Source organism: Sander vitreus, chromosome 3 (assembly GCF_031162955.1).
Source record: "Sander vitreus isolate 19-12246 chromosome 3, sanVit1, whole genome shotgun sequence".
Classification (NCBI taxonomy): Eukaryota; Metazoa; Chordata; class Actinopteri; order Perciformes; family Percidae; genus Sander; species Sander vitreus.
This window is the reverse complement of record NC_135857.1, coordinates 28,368,394-28,386,237: the sequence shown is the minus strand read 5'-3', so window position 1 is coordinate 28,386,237 and position 17,844 is coordinate 28,368,394. Positions and strand designations below refer to the sequence as shown.

General features: G+C 41.4%; 1 protein-coding gene across 1 annotated transcript; it reads left to right on the top strand.

The window, feature by feature from the left end:
* The first annotated feature begins 48 nt into the window (after positions 1–48).
* ywhae1 (tyrosine 3-monooxygenase/tryptophan 5-monooxygenase activation protein, epsilon polypeptide 1) lies at positions 49–11,472 on the top strand. The gene is made up of 6 exons (XM_078246807.1): positions 49–272; positions 4,425–4,624; positions 5,345–5,451; positions 5,822–6,028; positions 7,370–7,506; positions 11,112–11,472. Exons 1-6 carry the CDS (start codon positions 209–211, stop codon positions 11,162–11,164), a joined length of 768 nt encoding a protein of 255 aa, XP_078102933.1. The 5' UTR covers positions 49–208; the 3' UTR covers positions 11,165–11,472.
* The last annotated feature ends 6,372 nt before the right edge of the window (positions 11,473–17,844 follow it).

Sequence of the window (17,844 nt, the reverse complement as noted above, 5' to 3'; positions counted from 1 at the left end):
TTACTGGAGGGGAGGTATCAGAGCTGGTGATTCATGTGCAGTACTCGGATGAGGCTGGTCGCCATCTTTACTCCATCCCAGCACATCGCTGCCGGTGGGGCGGAACACCACTCATCGACCCAGTTGATTTCTAGGAACCGCCGATAGACCTTCACTAAAGATTTGTCACTTTGATTAGTTCGTCACTCTACCTGCATCTCAACACACAATGGGAGAGCGAGAGGACCTAGTTTATCAGGCAAAGCTCGCCGAGCAAGCAGAGAGATATGACGGTAAGACACACTTTCAGGGCTGCAAGGAGGGAGACATGTTCGCCGCAGGGATTTTGTTCTGCGAGCTCTCTCACGTTAACGAAGCAGTGCTCAACTAGCCGCGGCTAACTAGAAAGCTAACGTGACTACGGCCGTCGTCTTTCAGCTAACTAGTCATTGACATGGCAGGTGGCTCCGTGTTGGAAGAAACTGATGCGACATTAAAACAAGTGCAAATGTCAAAGTCTCTGTGATTAAGGGAAAGTGTACGGATGTGACTGACAGTGGCTAGCGTTAGCGAAGGGGCCACAACAAAATGGCGGATTACTGGAGCTGTGTAGATGCTAGATCGCATCCGATACAAGTGTCGACGTCGACACGGGCTGCGCATGCGTCAACACTTTAACATCATCCAACAGACGTTACTGAACTCTTGGTTGCCGATGTTGTTAATATTTTCTCCCAAATTTCTAATCACATTCCTTTTGGAATATGTTCGATTGTGTAGTTTTTGGACGGGAAGCCCAAGTGTTGACGCCTGCGCAGTGTGCCCGTGTTGAGTCGTACGTGTATCGGGTGCGATCTAGCATCTACCAAGCGTTGCCTCCCCTGCACCATGCTATCGCTGTAGCTTAGCTACTGGCCGGTTAGTTACACCCACTGTCATCTGTCTATGTACGCACAATAACGTACCAAGTTTTTGCGTGATTCTGTCACCGATGTTAGCCAACTTTCACATTAACGAGGCGTTAGCTGAATTACAAGTTATTTATTGTCAGATGCACAATAATTACAAAAGCAGTCGTTGTCACTGAAAATCCTAGTTTTCAGCCTCCCTCCAACAACTGTTAACGTTAATTAAATTACTAAATGAAGAAAAAAATGTATACCACTAAATGTGAAGTTATTATGGGTACATATGAACATAATAAAATGTGAAATAAGGTAATATAAATTTGTGTAATTGCAAATGAATAAGCTGACTTTAAACATGAATGTTGTACATGTAACGTTATGCACAATGGAAAATAAATAAATAAAAAATAATTTAAAAAAAATATATATATGTATAGCTTATGTGTAATACGGTATGTAAAAATATATAAAGATAAAGGTTAGCTACTTGAAGCTTGCTGTGTATTAGCAGTGAGTGGGAGGGCAGCTGTTCACTTAGGGTGTTCCCCTGCAAGCAGGCTATACGGATCGATTGGCGAAAATGACTCCCTCTTCCTCTCTCTGGTACACTCTGTCAGATTGTCATACCATTACAGGCCTTGTTGAGGCTGTTTTTAGACGGAGCCTTTGCCACTGGTCATACGTTGCCCAGTAACGTTAAGTGAATGTGCCATGACTCATTCACGGGATTTGGACAGAGTGTATTTACAGAGTGATGTATGGTTTGCTGGCTGAATGGTAACCTTGCTGGAATGTAGTCGATTCATATTGTTATTCTCCAGTAGGTTATCTGATGTTTAACATGCCAAGGAAAGATGAATTTCTAAAGAGCTTCATAGATTGGCGTGGGAGAAGTCATATATTAGCTAATTAATGTCAGCCAGCCACTCTCTCAGATTCCGAGAGAATCTAGCTTGCACGTTTGAACCATTCAACCCACAAAGTTAGTTATTTTAAAAAGTCAATACCCTGCAAGCCGCCAATGATGCCATACAATTCAACCATACTTTGAACCTGAGAAGTATATTAGCTACAGATCAATGAAATGAGAAATTGGTTTATGTGTGTGCAGTCCCTTAGCCAAAAGAAACTTATTGGATGGGAATCTGACCCCCTCTTTTTTATGTCTTTCATTTAATCATTAAAACCGGTAATGGGGCATAATGGCAATGTCGCCGATATTTACATTTTATTAATCTTTTTCAGTATATGTATTGTTGTACGGAATTTAGGCAGAATTGATAAAGTTAATTTAATTTTAGAGTGGCTGTTTGTGCAAGAAACAATATTTTTTTGATGTGGTTTTCTTAATTTATGTATGCAATGCATTTGTAATTTAGCTAATAAAGCCCACAGCATGACATTTTGACTTAATTGTACTTTTGTGCAAAATACTCAATACCCGTGCATCATTGTAAATCACATCTTGACAGCACCATGCTGTATGACGCCTGGTCAGCGAAACAATATGACAGTATAAAAAACCCCGCATAATTCACTCCATATTCAGAACATTAATATAGCAGCGAAAACCTATTTGCTATGTCAAGATAAGGGTGGATTAATGCCGCCCTGAGCAGAGATTGAAGCCACACGCCCTCTGTGTGTGTTGTAATCCGAGCATGCGAGTGCCTTGTGCGTCGGTATCTAACGCCGATGGCCGTCACAAAGCGTCGGTATCTGACAAGTTGGGGAACGGTCTGTGAGAGCCGTGTGGAGGCAATCCCAGACCACTTATTTTTTTCTGAATATTGAGTACAGCCCCTTTTTAAGAAATGTAGGGTACTTTAGTCATCAGTATAATTAGGCTACACTGACAGCACAGAGTCGTCACTAATGACAAACATATTTTTTAAGTGCTGCTGATAGTTGAACGCTGCATTTGAATTATATTTTGTTAATGCTAGAGAGGCTGTCTGAATCCGGTCCAAACATTCCTACCACACATTGAGCGAGAGCCCTGCAGCCAGGAGCAGGGAAATGGTCTGCAATGTAGGCTAATCACTAAAGGTGCTTGTTTTTGTCAATGACAGGCTCAGATTCTTAGTCTAAAGGCAGTTACACACCAACCAGACGGCCGACCCTCGGCAGAAAAGGCAGTTGGACTGATCAAGCTCCCCGATGTTGGTCAAAAAAAGTGCCTCGGAACACGCCAAAGCGACGAGACATAATACGTCTCCATAACAGCACTAATCTGTATTGTCACCCAAAAAATGAAAACCGGCAGCCGATTGGACGAACGCGTCACGTGGGTCTGGTTTCTCCGGAAATTCACAGCCAGACTGTCATGGCTGCTTGTTCAGAATACGATCTCATATTTTACTAAAATAGTTCACTGAAACGTGTCTCTGAAAACATTTTAAGCGAGAAATAGGCCATGCAGTTGCTGAATCTGTCTTCATTTCAGATCAACAAAGGTCAGTTTAAAAGATTTTCGTCAGATTCCGGGTGAGTCCCAACTGCCCTGTCTTCGACCTCGCATGTCAGGTCAGCCAAAACGAAGGCCGACGGCCCCTCGGACGGACGACGGCACGGAGCACACCGAACAGACTCGAGTCACTGACCTCGCCAGACTGTCCACAGGCCGATTATCGGCCCGGTGTGTAGCTACCTTAAGTGTCTAACAGGATTATTGAAATGACCCTACAGAGGAAATTAAACCTTTTTCTTTACCCTTCGCTTGGTCTGTTTGTAATTGTGTTTAACCAGGTGTCGCTCACAAAGAAGTCTCGTTCTCAAATCTTGCGAGAGGTGACTTAAATCCACATTGTAGTAGAGTCTTTAGCCATGACATGGAAAATATTTTAAATAACACTAAGCTACCAAAAATAAGCACTGTTAGGGGACGTACATTGACAGTTGACAATCGCCCAGAGCGATTACATTGCAGCGTGTTTTCGTGGCTGCCTTCTGCAGGGCTCTCGCTTAATTCTAGACCAATTTCAAAAATTGTTGTCCCCATTAGTCACTTAGGCACAAAAATCAAATAGGGTCCAGGTTAAAAAATACAGATGCTTGCCTTTTAACATTTACTCTAAACACCCTCTGTCATTTCACAGTTAAAACCTGTCTTGCATATTCTGTAAGCTTTAAATTATCTGAAGGCACAACATCCCTGACGCCTGAACACTTCATCCATAATGCAAGTTTTTTTCCCAAAAGTCATGGATTTGTGAAGCATATTTATTTGCTTTCAGATCTGCAATGCATATAGTCAAATTACAATATTTTAAAGTATGTGGAAATGGCATACTATTGCTGGTTACCTGATTATATTTTAATCTCTGTTTGCCACTTGAAAGCATTATGTCACAGCACAGTTAGGGAATTGACGCTTTAGTTTGAAAAGCTCAGACATGAAATCTCAAGTTTTTAGTCAGACAACATGATGAGAAGATCTACAACTCGTTTTTAGTGTGTACTCTCAAGATGTTAGGTTGATGATAAACATTATTTGAATGAAATATCTGAGGCCTGTTACATGTGTCTCCTCAACAGAGATGGTGGTGTCTATGAAGAACGTGGCAGGCATGGATGTGGAGCTCACAGTGGAGGAGAGGAACCTACTATCAGTGGCCTACAAGAATGTGATTGGAGCTCGGAGAGCCTCCTGGAGGATAATTAGCAGTATCGAACAGAGGGAAGAGAACAAGGGCGGAGAAGAGAAACTGAAGATGATCCGGGAATACAGGCAAACGGTAAAGTGCTCAGCAAAGGCCCATAAGCAAGCTTAGCATATGTATTTAGACAGTGTCTGTCAGGAACACTTACATGAATTCATGTAAGTCCATTTATGTCCCATTGTCCCAAATATGATATACAGTATGCCATTTCAAAGTATCTCAGATTTGCTGTGCGAATGTGAGATCCCTAAGTAATATAAATAATACACACTATAAGCAGCTATCGGAACAGACTGTGTCTGAGTCATAGTTGGCAAAATCCTACACTCTTGTTTTATGAAAGTAATAAGAGCTGGCTGTTAATCTGGGAGAGGCCAGAGTGTGTCAGAGAGATGGGAGAGGCAGTTGGGCTGCAGTCAGTGACCTAATCGGATTCAGAGATGGGTAATCCTGCTGTTGTACCATCATTTCTTTTGCCGTTCTCTATCTCCCTTGGGCAACACATTTGTTACAGGTTATTAGCATTGGGCAGATATAGTCCCGAAAAGGACACAGGCAGCTACAGCGGGCGTCTACGTACATGGACGTAGTCACACGTTTGTTGGCACATACAGCCCAAGCAGTTGCACGTTTGACCCTCACAAACATAGGCAGATGACTAAATTTAATTTACATAGACTTTGTACCCACACAGAAGCGGAAAGTATCATTTGGACTTAGAGGAGAACTTGTGGAAAATGTTTCAAATGTTTTGCTGATTGAATAATCCTCCTTATTTTGTTTGTTTGGTGGCAGGTTGAGAAGGAGCTGAAGTCAATCTGTGGTGACATTCTGGATGCACTGGAACGGCACCTACTCCCCTCTGCTGTCATGGGAGAGTCTAAGGTCTTCTACAACAAAATGTAAGTTAGTAGATGTATAAATGAACCCTCTCCAGTCCTTAAACAGAATGATGAGTATGTTTTTGTGTATGAGCATTATTTGACATAGTTGTATGGTTAAAGGAATATTGACAGGTAAATTGCAGACAGCAAATGTCAGGGTCGGGATCTGAGGAAACCATAGAAATATATATCAGGAAGGTTCACAAATGGGACACTTTTCAGGAATATTTATAGTGCGAGCTTGTATAATAAGTTGCACTGCTGCTCCATCAAGACCGTAAACACACGAAGCATAACAATTAACTTGTCATTTTATCATACACTTAAGACAAAGAAAACACTATAGTTACTGAATTTGGTGCCTAATTTAGTTTTTCTCCAATTCCAGGAAGGGTGACTACCACAGGTACCTGGCAGAATTTGCCACTGGCAACAACAGAAAGGAGGCAGCAGAGAACAGCCTGGTGGCCTACAAAACTGCTACCGATCTAGCCATGTTGGAGCTGCCACCCACACACCCCATCCGCCTCGGTCTTGCCCTCAACTTCTCCGTCTTCTACTATGAAATCCTAAACTCTCCTGACCGTGCTTGCAGGTTACTGTTTCCGCAATACACTTCCTCCGTTTCTCTTTAGTTTGATCAACAATGGTAAACCAGAGTATAATCTTTTATTTACATAGCACCTCCCAAGATTTGATCAGCAGAGGGTTTTTTCTTAAGGATCCAGGGTGTTGGAGCCCTGACTATAAAGAACCTAGGTTCAATCCCTCAGTCCTACCTTCACTAATCTTCCCCAGTTGTCATGCATAACTAGAGGTTCTTGCCTTTTCCCCATCAGGGCTGTTGTTCTGACAAGCTCAAGTTTTAAACCCTGTGTTCATTTTCAAAAGTAGTCACCATTCATTCAAAGTATTGACCTCTTCATGTTTTTTTCTATTATAATATACATTTTTTAATTAAGATGTAAGTAGGCTTCTTTTGGCTTGGATCAATCTAAATTAAGCATGTAAAGTCCCTGACACACTAACCCGACGGCCGACCATTGGTAGAAAAGGCAGTCGGACTGATCAGTCGGCTCCCCGAGGTCCAAAAAGTGCCTCAGAACACACCGAAGCGACGCCGACTTGAGCGTGTACTACGTCTCCATAACAGCAGGACTTGGACGACCGCGTCACGTGGGTCTGGTTTCTCCGGAAATTCAAAGCCAGCCACGATCTGATATTGTACTAAAATAGTTCACCGAAACGTGTTTCTGAAAACATTTTAAGCGAGAAATAGGCCGTGCAGTTGCTGAATCTGTCTTCGTTTCAGATCGACAAAGGTCAGCTTAAAAGATTTTCGTCAGATTTCGAGAGACTCTAGCCACGCTCATTCCGCTCGTCATTTCCGGGTTAGCACTCCACCAATCAGATTGGTCATGGAGTCCGACTGCCCGCCCTGCGACGCAACATGTCAGGTCGGCCAAAATGAAGGCCGACAGCTCCTCAGACAGACGACGGCGCGGAACACACCGAACAGATTTGAGTCACTGACCTCGCCAGACTGTCCGACGGCCGACTATTGGGTTGGTGTGTCACTGCCTTAACACAAAATGGTTAATAGTATTCACCCCCCTCAAGTAAGTATTTAGGTGTGGCTAGTCTCTGACCCAACGTTAACATTGTTGGTTTGAAGCCATTCCTGTGTGGCTTTGGCTTTGTGTTGACATGTGCATAATGTAATATTAATAGAAGCCCATTGCAAGCAAACACAAATTAAGTTAATTGAGTTACTTAATACACACAATCTCTAACACAAATGGATAATGTGGAATATATCCATCTTATCCTAATGTGATGGGCTTGAAAAATAACCAGTAACATTTTTTTGAGTGTGAATACATGTTTTGATACAGTTAAAGTACGAAGTGATTTCAACAGAAGTGTGTTTGCTCAGGTTGGCAAAGGCTGCATTCGATGACGCCATCGCAGAACTGGACACTCTGAATGAAGACAGCTACAAGGACTCTACGCTTATCATGCAGTTGTTACGTGACAACCTCACACTATGGACTTCAGATATGCAGGGAGAGGGTAAGAGTCTCGTATCGTGGTGCCCCCATTCATAATACTAATCTAGAACAATGTACTGCATCTGCAACCTACCTGTTTGTCACTGCAGAACCTCTTTCAAGGGCTAGATGCTGATACGCTGATCTCCCATTACCGCCTAAAACCTTGTCACACTGGATTTAAAACATCTTAATACTGTGAGCAGCTTGATTGATGTTCTGATGCTAACGTATAGTATTGCATTTCCATTTTTACAAGGAAAAGTAAGCCGTACATCCAAATTATGATTTTAGCTTTGTCATTGTGAGTTATATCACGATAGCTAACTGCAGCAATCGGCTAAATAGGAAATCAAAATTGTCGTGTTCATCAAAAGAGTTTGTCACTTTGATTTCTGTTACCACTGGGCTCAAAAGGCTTCATTTCTAACCTGGCTCTTTATGCAGCTTGGTGTATTGGACTCCAGTACAATTGGTTAACAGTCTAAAGTAATTAGTTGCAATTGGGTGTGATTTTGTTTTTACTTGTTGGGCTACGTTGTTCCAGTTCCTTTGTCTTTACCTTTACTCTGCTCATATGCCCAAGATGAATTAGTTTTTGGCTCCTCCTGCTGAAGTTGTTAGAAAGTATTTGCACTTATAGTGTTGGGACACTCTAAAAAGGCTACGATGGGTCTGCTCCTGTCTCATCGTGATCCAAGTGAAGCCATGGTGATGTAACTGATCTTTTAGATTTAGACGTTTGACAGAACTGGGGGGGAATCAAGTAACAAGGAAATCTGGTTGTTGAAGGTCAGAGACGGTGAAAAGTTAAGCCATGACCTAAAAAGCCACACTGACATCAGACGTCAGGACCTGGATCACGCTGCTCATAGTTTGCATGCCCAGCTACAGACTTGGTTTGTTACAGAATTTCTGTCTTACTGTTGTACATGTGGCTGAGCTGAATCGGCCCTCTAGAGCTAAAAGTCATAACCATCCTACCTAACAAAGATTATCTGCTTTCCCCAGCCAATATTGTGATTGTAATTGCGATTCATTTACATAGACTAAACTACACTGGAATAAATAACTACTAAACTACAGATAGACAAATACAGTTGCATGTAAGGGTCAGTCAGAGAAACATCAAAAGTTCAAAGTAAACTCGCCTAGTTAATATTATGGAAAAATGACCTGTTCAGCTCACATTTATTAAGACATTACATTTGTGGTATATGTGACATTCTAAAAGTGGTGTTATATTTATTGAGAACACATAGTTGAACAGTTAAACAGTAATTGCAAACGGTTGGTTAATCAAATCTGACAATGTTTATATCGGACTGACAGCCCCCTAATGCTACTGTTGACACCTAGATGCTTGAGCTAACACTTGCTTTACACACTGACGGGACAAGCTGCTTCACAGCCCTGAAAACTGGAGGTCCTGATTTTGAGCTTTTGTGGTTATGAGATCAAAATGGTATATAGCTCTTAAAAATTGACTTGGGAGATTCCGACAACTCTGTCTACCAGCCGTCTCATTTAAAATGTATGTTATGTAGAAAAAGACACACCACTCTGTTGCTCTTTTTATAAACAGTCAATATGTCTCTTCTGTTATTTCACCAACTCACTGAATAAACACTAGGCTACTAGGCACTAGGTTTGTTGATGTTGGGGGGGGAGGGGGTTTCAGGCGTTGCGTGATATCTCTGCGCCCAAGTAGCAGTGCTTCGCCTCAATATAGTCCCAAGTCAATATCTGCCTAGGAAATTGCCTAGTCTTAATCTGCATTGCTATTTGTACTCGTGAATATGCAGGCCACAACAAGTAATACGTTTTCTTTTGGCTTACTTTTACTCACAACATGCTATCCGGCAACAAAGGATTCCATTCACTATGCTAAGCTAAACTAGCGGCGGTGCTGCCGGACTAAGACAATGCATTCACTGAGACAAAAATGCGTTTTCCCACCTATCTACATCTAGGGGAGATGGTGAATAACCATATTTCAGAAAAACGGTGGCGTGTTCCTTTAAGCTGCTAAATTGTCACCACCACAAGCTGCAGCTGGTTGAGACTGGAAATGTTCAAATCGCAAGAGCCGTGATCTTATTAACAATCACAATTTCGATATGAGGAACGATAAACCATTCAGCCCCATTTGATTCATTCTTTCTATTCTTGCATTCCTTTGGGCTGTTTGCATTTGCTGCGTTGCAGAGCATCCACCGCCACCTTTTAATTCTCAGTGACTCGTCATGTCTCTTGTCTTTTTCTCATTCCCTCTGCTGTAGAGTCCTAACGGAAACAAACCTGACTGTTCATTTCCCATGTTAACTGTACTTTGTAAGTGTTGCTCACCCAAGCCTTGCTTGTGTGTGTGGCTGCCTTTCTTCCCCTTCTCAACACTAACTCACCCCTGGTTTAATAATTCAATTCCCTCACCTGTTGCTTTGTCACTCGCTCATTCAGTTGGATTTTGTATTGACTATGGGTAACCAGCTGTAATCTTTGCTCTTCCCACCAGAGCCAGTTCAAACAGGGTTTCTTGAGTTACATAGTTCAGCTGATCTTGACTTATGTTTACAGAGTGTGAGTTATCTCTTAGTTGCCTCTAAACGTTTTATGTACATCATGTAGCAGAGATTTCAATCATGTTATTTGCATGCTGGACTGCTTGTACACTCAGTCGAGCTCCACTGACTTCATGAGTTTTAAACACTGTTCACTCTGAGTTTTGTTTTCTTCTCACTTTTTGAGCTCTTAAGTCTTCACCCCTTTCTGTTTTCCAATTACTGTACTTGAATGAGTGGCTGCGATACACAATTTGATACCACATTTCACTCAACCCCAAACACTGGTGAAAGTTACATCTGGGTTCAGCATGCATTGTGACTGACGCTTCCAGCTAATAAGGAATTTATTTTAAAGATTTCCACTTGCAAAAGTCAAGATTTTTTAGAAATGAGTATGTCAGTTTAAACAGATTTTTACCTGGACTGTAGTGTGTATGTTCCCACGTATCTAAGTATTTTCCCCACCGTTAACCAGCAGTGGTGGAAAGTAACAAAGTACATTTTCATAATTCTTGTACTGAAGGACGGTATTTGAGGTATTTGTACTTTTATTTATGCTACTTAATACTTCTACTTCTCTGCATTTCAAAAGCAAATTTGCAAAATTGCACTCTGTATTTCAATTCATTTATTCGACAGCTATAGTCACTAGTTACTAAAACAAGTTTTTCAGAAATGACTGTGAAATTGGGGGTTGCAAAATAAACTGCCTAACGGTTTATAAAGCTGCAACAGTACAAGGCTGCGTCCACAATAATGCATCAGTAATAATAACACAACATAATCTCTATGTATATATGCAACACCATCAAACATGCATAATGAGTGCCTTCACTCACGTGTTTTTTTTTTTTTCATAAAGAATGGAAAACAACGGCCCAAGCTTTGTTCCTGGCCATTTTCCAAACGGAATTTCCTGAAGGTTTTAAATGTAACGGTGTTTGAGTTGATTGGCTTTTCTACGAAATGTTAGGCCTCGGTCACCGTTAGGCCTGGGAACCTTGTTTGTGAGTAAGCAGTCAGATGAAAACCAAATGCTGACCGTGTATTTTCTCTTGACCAGGTGAAGAACAAAACAAAGAGGCACTGCAAGACGTTGAGGATGAGCCCCAGTGAGACTATGCCACCAACAGCCAACAACCTGAGACCCTCCCTTCACTTCCTCACACTCCTCCCCCCTCCACCTGCAGCCTCCCCCCCCAACTCTTCTTTCCTTTCTGTGAGTCACCTTCCTCTCCCCTCCTTTTTCCTTTCTTCCACCTCTGCAGCTCCATGACCCAACAGGGCCACGGAGTTAACAACTTTATTTTTCTCTTTTTTATTTTTATATTAGTCCTTACATCATTCAAGTAAATAGCACTTAATTGAGACAGGAAATACAATGTTAGAAAGACAAATATAAAGAGAGTCCCTGGGCTCTTCTTTTCGTTCTCTCTCTCTGGTACAAGCGGTTCTGAAAAAAGTTCTTTGTTTTCATTATTGTATTTTTGTTTTGTTTTTTGCTTTTTCCTCAATATTTTTATCAGTTGCTGGATGTATTGAGAATTTTTTTTCTTAATGTAATTACAGAAATTAACTTTTATTACTGATAATGTTGACTATTAGTTACGGGAGCTATTTTATCTCTGTTTTTAGTGAAATGTCATGCGAATCGTTTTACCTTTTTAATGGGCAATTTAGAAAACTACAAGTGCCCTTTTTGTTGACTTAGGTTTTCAGAGGAAGTTGGCAAAAATTTGCGATATCCACGTGGGGCAAAAAAGTGCTTAACTTTTACACCATAGTGATTCTGTTGTCATGTTTTTGTAGTTGTCCTTGGACTGTACTTTGTGCTAAAATACTGTAACTGTGCACACATGCTGAATCGCTGAAGGTTGACTTGTCACTACCTGGTGGTTATAATTTAAAAAAAAAAAATTTAAAAAAACCTTGGGAGATTTCACACTTGTGTAAAAGACAAGTCTCAATTTGGCCCCGCTTTTCGACAGAGAGCCTTGAAATGGAAAGGATTGTCGGTGCTTGCATGAGTTAACACATACTCTTTTCTGCTGCTTCTCCCCTACTTTTTACTAAAGTTCCTCTGGGTTCAGAGGTTTTCTTTCTTTGCCGTTTCCGTTGTTTCTCTTCTTGTTTTGCTTCATTATGTGTAACTTGGAGCTGATTTGTACTACTGGATATCTGACTGGAGCCACAGACAGGGAATCTGTATTGTTCTTACTGAAACACAGCATGGAATTAACATTAAACAATCTAAATTAAACATTACTAACTGACTTGTTGCGTTTATTGGTCTTAGAAGACAGCTTTGCTCAGAGTTAAGTGAACAAATAAAATTCATGAAAAAACAAACAAGGTAATGAATTCATTAAAAACAGTCCTGGTGTTAGGACCCAGCTCGTGAGGGGGGGAAAGGGAAGCAGCATAAAACCAGGTGTCTGCAAAGGGAAAAGGGCTGTGGGTGCTGCTTCAAACAAAGAAACAAATATAACAGAAGACTCTTAAAATCAGAGCTAAATTACTGAATTACAGAAACAAACGGAAACAAAACCTCACTAATTAGATCAACGTTAAAACCAACACAAGTCGAACAGCACCCCTAAACCTAGTGTAACTATCGACAAGTGTGACAGTTATCAGTTTTAGAAACTAAAGCCTGGCCCAGTCTCCCATGTAGGTCTCGCAACAAAGTACCTCAATCTTAGCTCTAAACTAGTATTTGACGTTTAACTAAACGGAGCGCAACTAGAGGCACGTTGGCAAACTGGTCAAGTGAAATCCCAGCCCTGGAGTGACAATTTGACTATATAGCAGGTGAGCTTGATTGCTCCTCCTGGTATGGAGGGTGATGCCGAGTGCCGATCCAATCGGTGTCCTCAGAGCTGTGGAAGGCATCGGACGTAGTCACGCTTTGCCAGACCTTCCTCCACAGCGCTGCAGAGGAGGGTTTGGCGAGTCCACACAGCATTCCGGGATGGGGAAAAAACGTCCTCTGGCTTATTGGCATTTCTTTAAACCAATCAATCAGCTTGGGCGTCATCCCGTAAGTGGGACGTCGTGGATATAGACTACATCGGAGGAAACATGTCGTTATAATTATAATACATTTTATTTGTAGTGCACTTTTTATTGTTGACATGTATCCCAAAGTGCTGCAGAGTAAAACAAGATTAACCCTGAAACCGTAGCAAAACGGTGCACTCCGTTATGAGATTGAACGTGCCCCTGGAGCTACTTCTGCAGGCCATTCAAATGTGCACTACAACCTTTTTTTTTTTTTTTTTTTAAAGGAGTATACATTAGCACAAGTGTTTCTTCATCCAGTGTCAATACTGGCTTTCCAAAACTAGAGGAACCGTAGCACACAGTTGCCTCACAGAGCAGATGTTGCCACTGGAATCTGAGATGGAAACTGTGAGCATAATCATAAATGTATATGTTCTATATATAGTGTTTGAGAGACAAATGCAATCTTGATGCCTGCTGTGGTTCTGCTGTGACCGTGTAGCTGCTGCTTCTGCGTGAGCAGCTGATGGAAGCGTCAGCCGTCTGGTGACGTGCGCGGTGTAATCGTCAACACTGACACAAATGTTTCTGTGTGGCTGAGACAGATGCTGTCACTGTATCGTGTGTTGCCAACATGATTTGTCATAGGTTAGTGACTAATACATGCCATTATGTTGACTGTGTTCATAAAACCCACCTTCCCCTCTTACACAGTTTTTTTCAAGCCTTCATACAGTGAGTGCATGTCCATTCTGGGAGGGCCCTGTGGGGCCTCCCTGGTTTCAGTTGCTTGTAACCTCTGTAGCAGTTGATCATCACCCATTATCCATAATAACAGCCTGAACTCAGTGCCTAGCCTATATTTAGACTCACAGGTGAAAGTGGAGGAGCCTGTCAGACAGAAAGAAAGCGGGCAGCGTGCAGCCAATCAAAATGACTTCCTTCCTGCGGTGTGAACTGCTGCGGCTGCCTGCAACTCCTGCGGAGTGCGATCAACACAGATCAGAATCCGTCTGGGGGGACCCCCTGTCCTTTTATGTACCCTCACTGTCACGTTAGACTTTTTCGTTGACCAAAACATTGCTCCATGACAAGGTAACTTGAAACAAATAACTGTATTTAAGTTACATTTTCTGTGAATATTCCTGCTCCCCAGAGGATGAAACTTACTGGTTTGGGTGCCTCAGTGACCTTTTATCTACTAAATCTATTTGGTCAAAGTTTCACAAGAAATTTCAAAATCTGTTAAAAATGTCACTTACCCGCTGAAATATCTCAACGTTTACGAGACAAATTGGCTCAAAATTTTGGTGCAGACATTCATGGTGCTTGTGAACGTTGATGATTGCCCGACTTTTTTTCTAGCGCAATCGCGAGGTTTTATAATTTCAATTTGTCAAGAGCCGCTTTATCTATTCTTATAGTTTGGATTTCTTTACAATGATTCACTGAGTGGCTCTAAAAACTTAGTTGGTCTAAACATCACTGGTAGGATTTTTTTATTGGAAACCCATTCATTGTAATTACTTTTCCTCAACAGAAGGTGTGATAATACTGATTTACAGTCCAGCAGAAAGTGGCTGCAACGTGTCATCTAAAGTCCACCTCTTTCCTTGTCATACCTTTAAAGACATTCCATCCTCATCTGACAAACATCACAGGAGCTCAGTAATGATTCTAAAGTGAGTGACAGCAGGAGTGCTGATGGAAGAAACCAAGGCAGACAAGATGATAGGGGTACAAATGCAGAGATCATCTTTCCAAAAGGCAGACATTCTAGATTTCTTCTTTGATTTAGGGGTCTGTATATATGTGTGTGTGTGTGTGTGTATATATATATATATATATATATATATATATATATATATATATATATATATATATATATATATATATATATATGTATATATATATATATATATATATATATATAGAGGTACACCCCTTTTTAATTATTTATGATTAACACTAACATCCATCTTGCCCCTACTAACTCAGTATACTGTAAATAGTAGTGCCATTATACCTGCATACAAGAGAGACTAAGATCTGAGACAATGAGACAGTTTTAGTTTATTGTAAATTGTATATATTTATTTTCTCATACAGCGATCAGAGGAGACTTTACCCTCTGGCAAGATGTTTGTGCAGCAGCTTCTGTAGTGCCCTCTGCAGGTCACATCTGACACGCACAACAAGAGGACGTTCCCACACATCACTTTCCAATGCTGTTGCTTAATGAGGTGTTGTTAATATGACAAGTCGGGAGGGTCAAACGAGATCATATATCAGCCCATAGCATTTAAAACTGAGGCCAGTGATGAGATGATTGGGAGCACTAATTAAGTTTTTGTGCAATGTTCCCATCAAGTGCTGTGCACACTATACATGGCAGCTTTATTACAGTTTGCATTACAGAACAAGAAACCAACCGGTCACACTTTACTTGAAGATATCTACGTAAGAGTGACATGACACTGTCATGAACGTGTTATAAACATTATAAACCAATCATAAATGTTTATGACATAACGCTTCTTTTAGTAAGTGTCATTCGTTTTTTGTCATGACAAGTTATGGTTAGGGTTAATGTGTCATGACAGTGTTATGTCACTCTTATGTAGATACCTTCAAGTAAAGTGTTACCACCCAACCAGTACTAGAATACTACCAGGCCCGGTATATTTTAGGTGTCAGCTAGTTGGTGGTAATTTGATGAAACACAACTTTTTTTCCCCCACATCTACAAGATTGGGCCACACAATAACATGACAATTCAGGGCCCAGTTGATGTTGTCTTTCAGGCTGCTTTAATATTGAACACATTTGCAAGTAATCAAATGTCCAAAAGCCACAGACTTAACAGTCGGTAATCTAGCCTTGAGTAAAGGCTTTTAATGATCTCAGAAATTGTGTTATCAAAGTAATAACTATTAATGATTTATTGATGTCTCAGTCTTTGGTCTGCCGTTATAGTAAAGGTTGCCGCCAGACATCAAGGTCTGTAGCAAGATTATCTCCTTGTCACACGTCGATCTCACTTTCAACATATTTGTTCCATTTCTCTGCTCTGCATCATCACCCCCCCCCCCCAGCCAGAAGCTCTTCTTTAACAAAACAAGAAGATACTTTGTGCTTTTCCTCTGGCGATACTAATGATCTGGAGTATTTTATAGATTGTCAGATGGTTCTTTAGAACCTCATCTACATCTACTATGCAATAAAAAGCACTTTTGGGAGCATTTGATACCAGGGTTTGTTAAAATCCATAGTTTCTGCTCAGTCAGGTAATAGTGCAGAACTTCTCAGTCGGTGATGTAAAACGAATGAAAGCTGTCACACAAACAGACCCTCGTGAGCCTTTGGGGGATTGTTGACAGTCAGGTTACCATGGCACCTTATGGTTTCTCTTCCACTGAGCAGCTTGTCGTAACATGACACCTCAAGAGGGCAGCAAGTTCCAGCTAATCTGACGATACACCACTCACCCTAAAACAATTACTATATTTCCACAGGAGATGGTAGAGGATATGCAACACAACAAAGGGCATTAGCTTAACTTTCCATTCATTATATCTGAAGACCCTGTTCTCCAGTCAGAGGGAGGGTTCTGGATGTAGAGTCAGCTGCCTCCTCTTCTACATCTGCAGCCTAATCGGCGTCCTCTAGCTTCCTCTGCCTTCCTGTGGAAACTAGAAACTGCTGCGGTGCAGAGAGCGACCCGGCGAACAAACGTCAATGAAATATTATGAACTTCCTCCTCTGCTGCAGAGACAGCAGTTATAAATAGCCATGGTTATTTTCAGGCAACACTTGTGAGATTTACTCAGCCCCTGGACTGATCAGGTCTGGGCTGAGGCTCCATGTGTGATCTGGTTGCAGGACTGTACCACAAATACACAGCAGGATGAACCTGTGAACTAAAGCTAGCTTGCTCTGTCCTGCCCCACACACCCTTCAAGTCGCCCTGCATTGCCCTCTGTCCATGGAACAGACATTTAGGTGTGTGTTTCAGTGTATCCGTGCATGATGAGCACGCGGTTATGCGCCCACAATCCATCTCTCTCTCTCTCTCTCTCTCTCTCTCTCTCTCTCTAGCAGACAGGATTGATTCCAGGAAAGGTGTGTTCCTTATTAGAAATCTGATACTGTATCTGTGAATCACTGTTGTTCGTCACAGAGGTAATGGATGCAATGCAGCATTTTGTGACAGTGGTTCTGGTTCCCAACCATTTTAGTCTGATGTACCCCAGGCCCACATATACTGTACCTTAGGATACAAATACCCTTGGTCCAGGATCATAAGGTGATATGCACGTTATATGTCATACACCTTGTTAAAATGATTAAACCTGCTTTAAAGCTGCATGATTTTAAATTAAAAGTTAATTATTTAAACCAACTAAAAACTTCTTGTAACCAACTGAAAAATGGCATGCCACTGTGACTAAATACAGTACTATTTTTTAATGATTAATCATAAAAAACATTATTAAATAGCTATGTAATTATTCCTGAGAGGTTTGGAGTTTAAACATTTCCAGCAACACAGACTTGGTACAGGGAGAGTATAACTAAAATTCTAGTTACACCCACCCTTGCTTTACAGCATGATTATAATTATAGTGTGAGTAAGATCGTTCTGTACGGGCCTTGAAAATCCCACAGTGTGTGTGTGTGTGTGTGTGTGTGTGTGTGTGTGTGTGTGTGTGTGTGTGTGTGTGTGTGTGTGAGTGAGTGAGTGAGTGTGAGACACTGTCAGGTTGTTCCCAGAGTCTCTGGCAGAAGCTGCC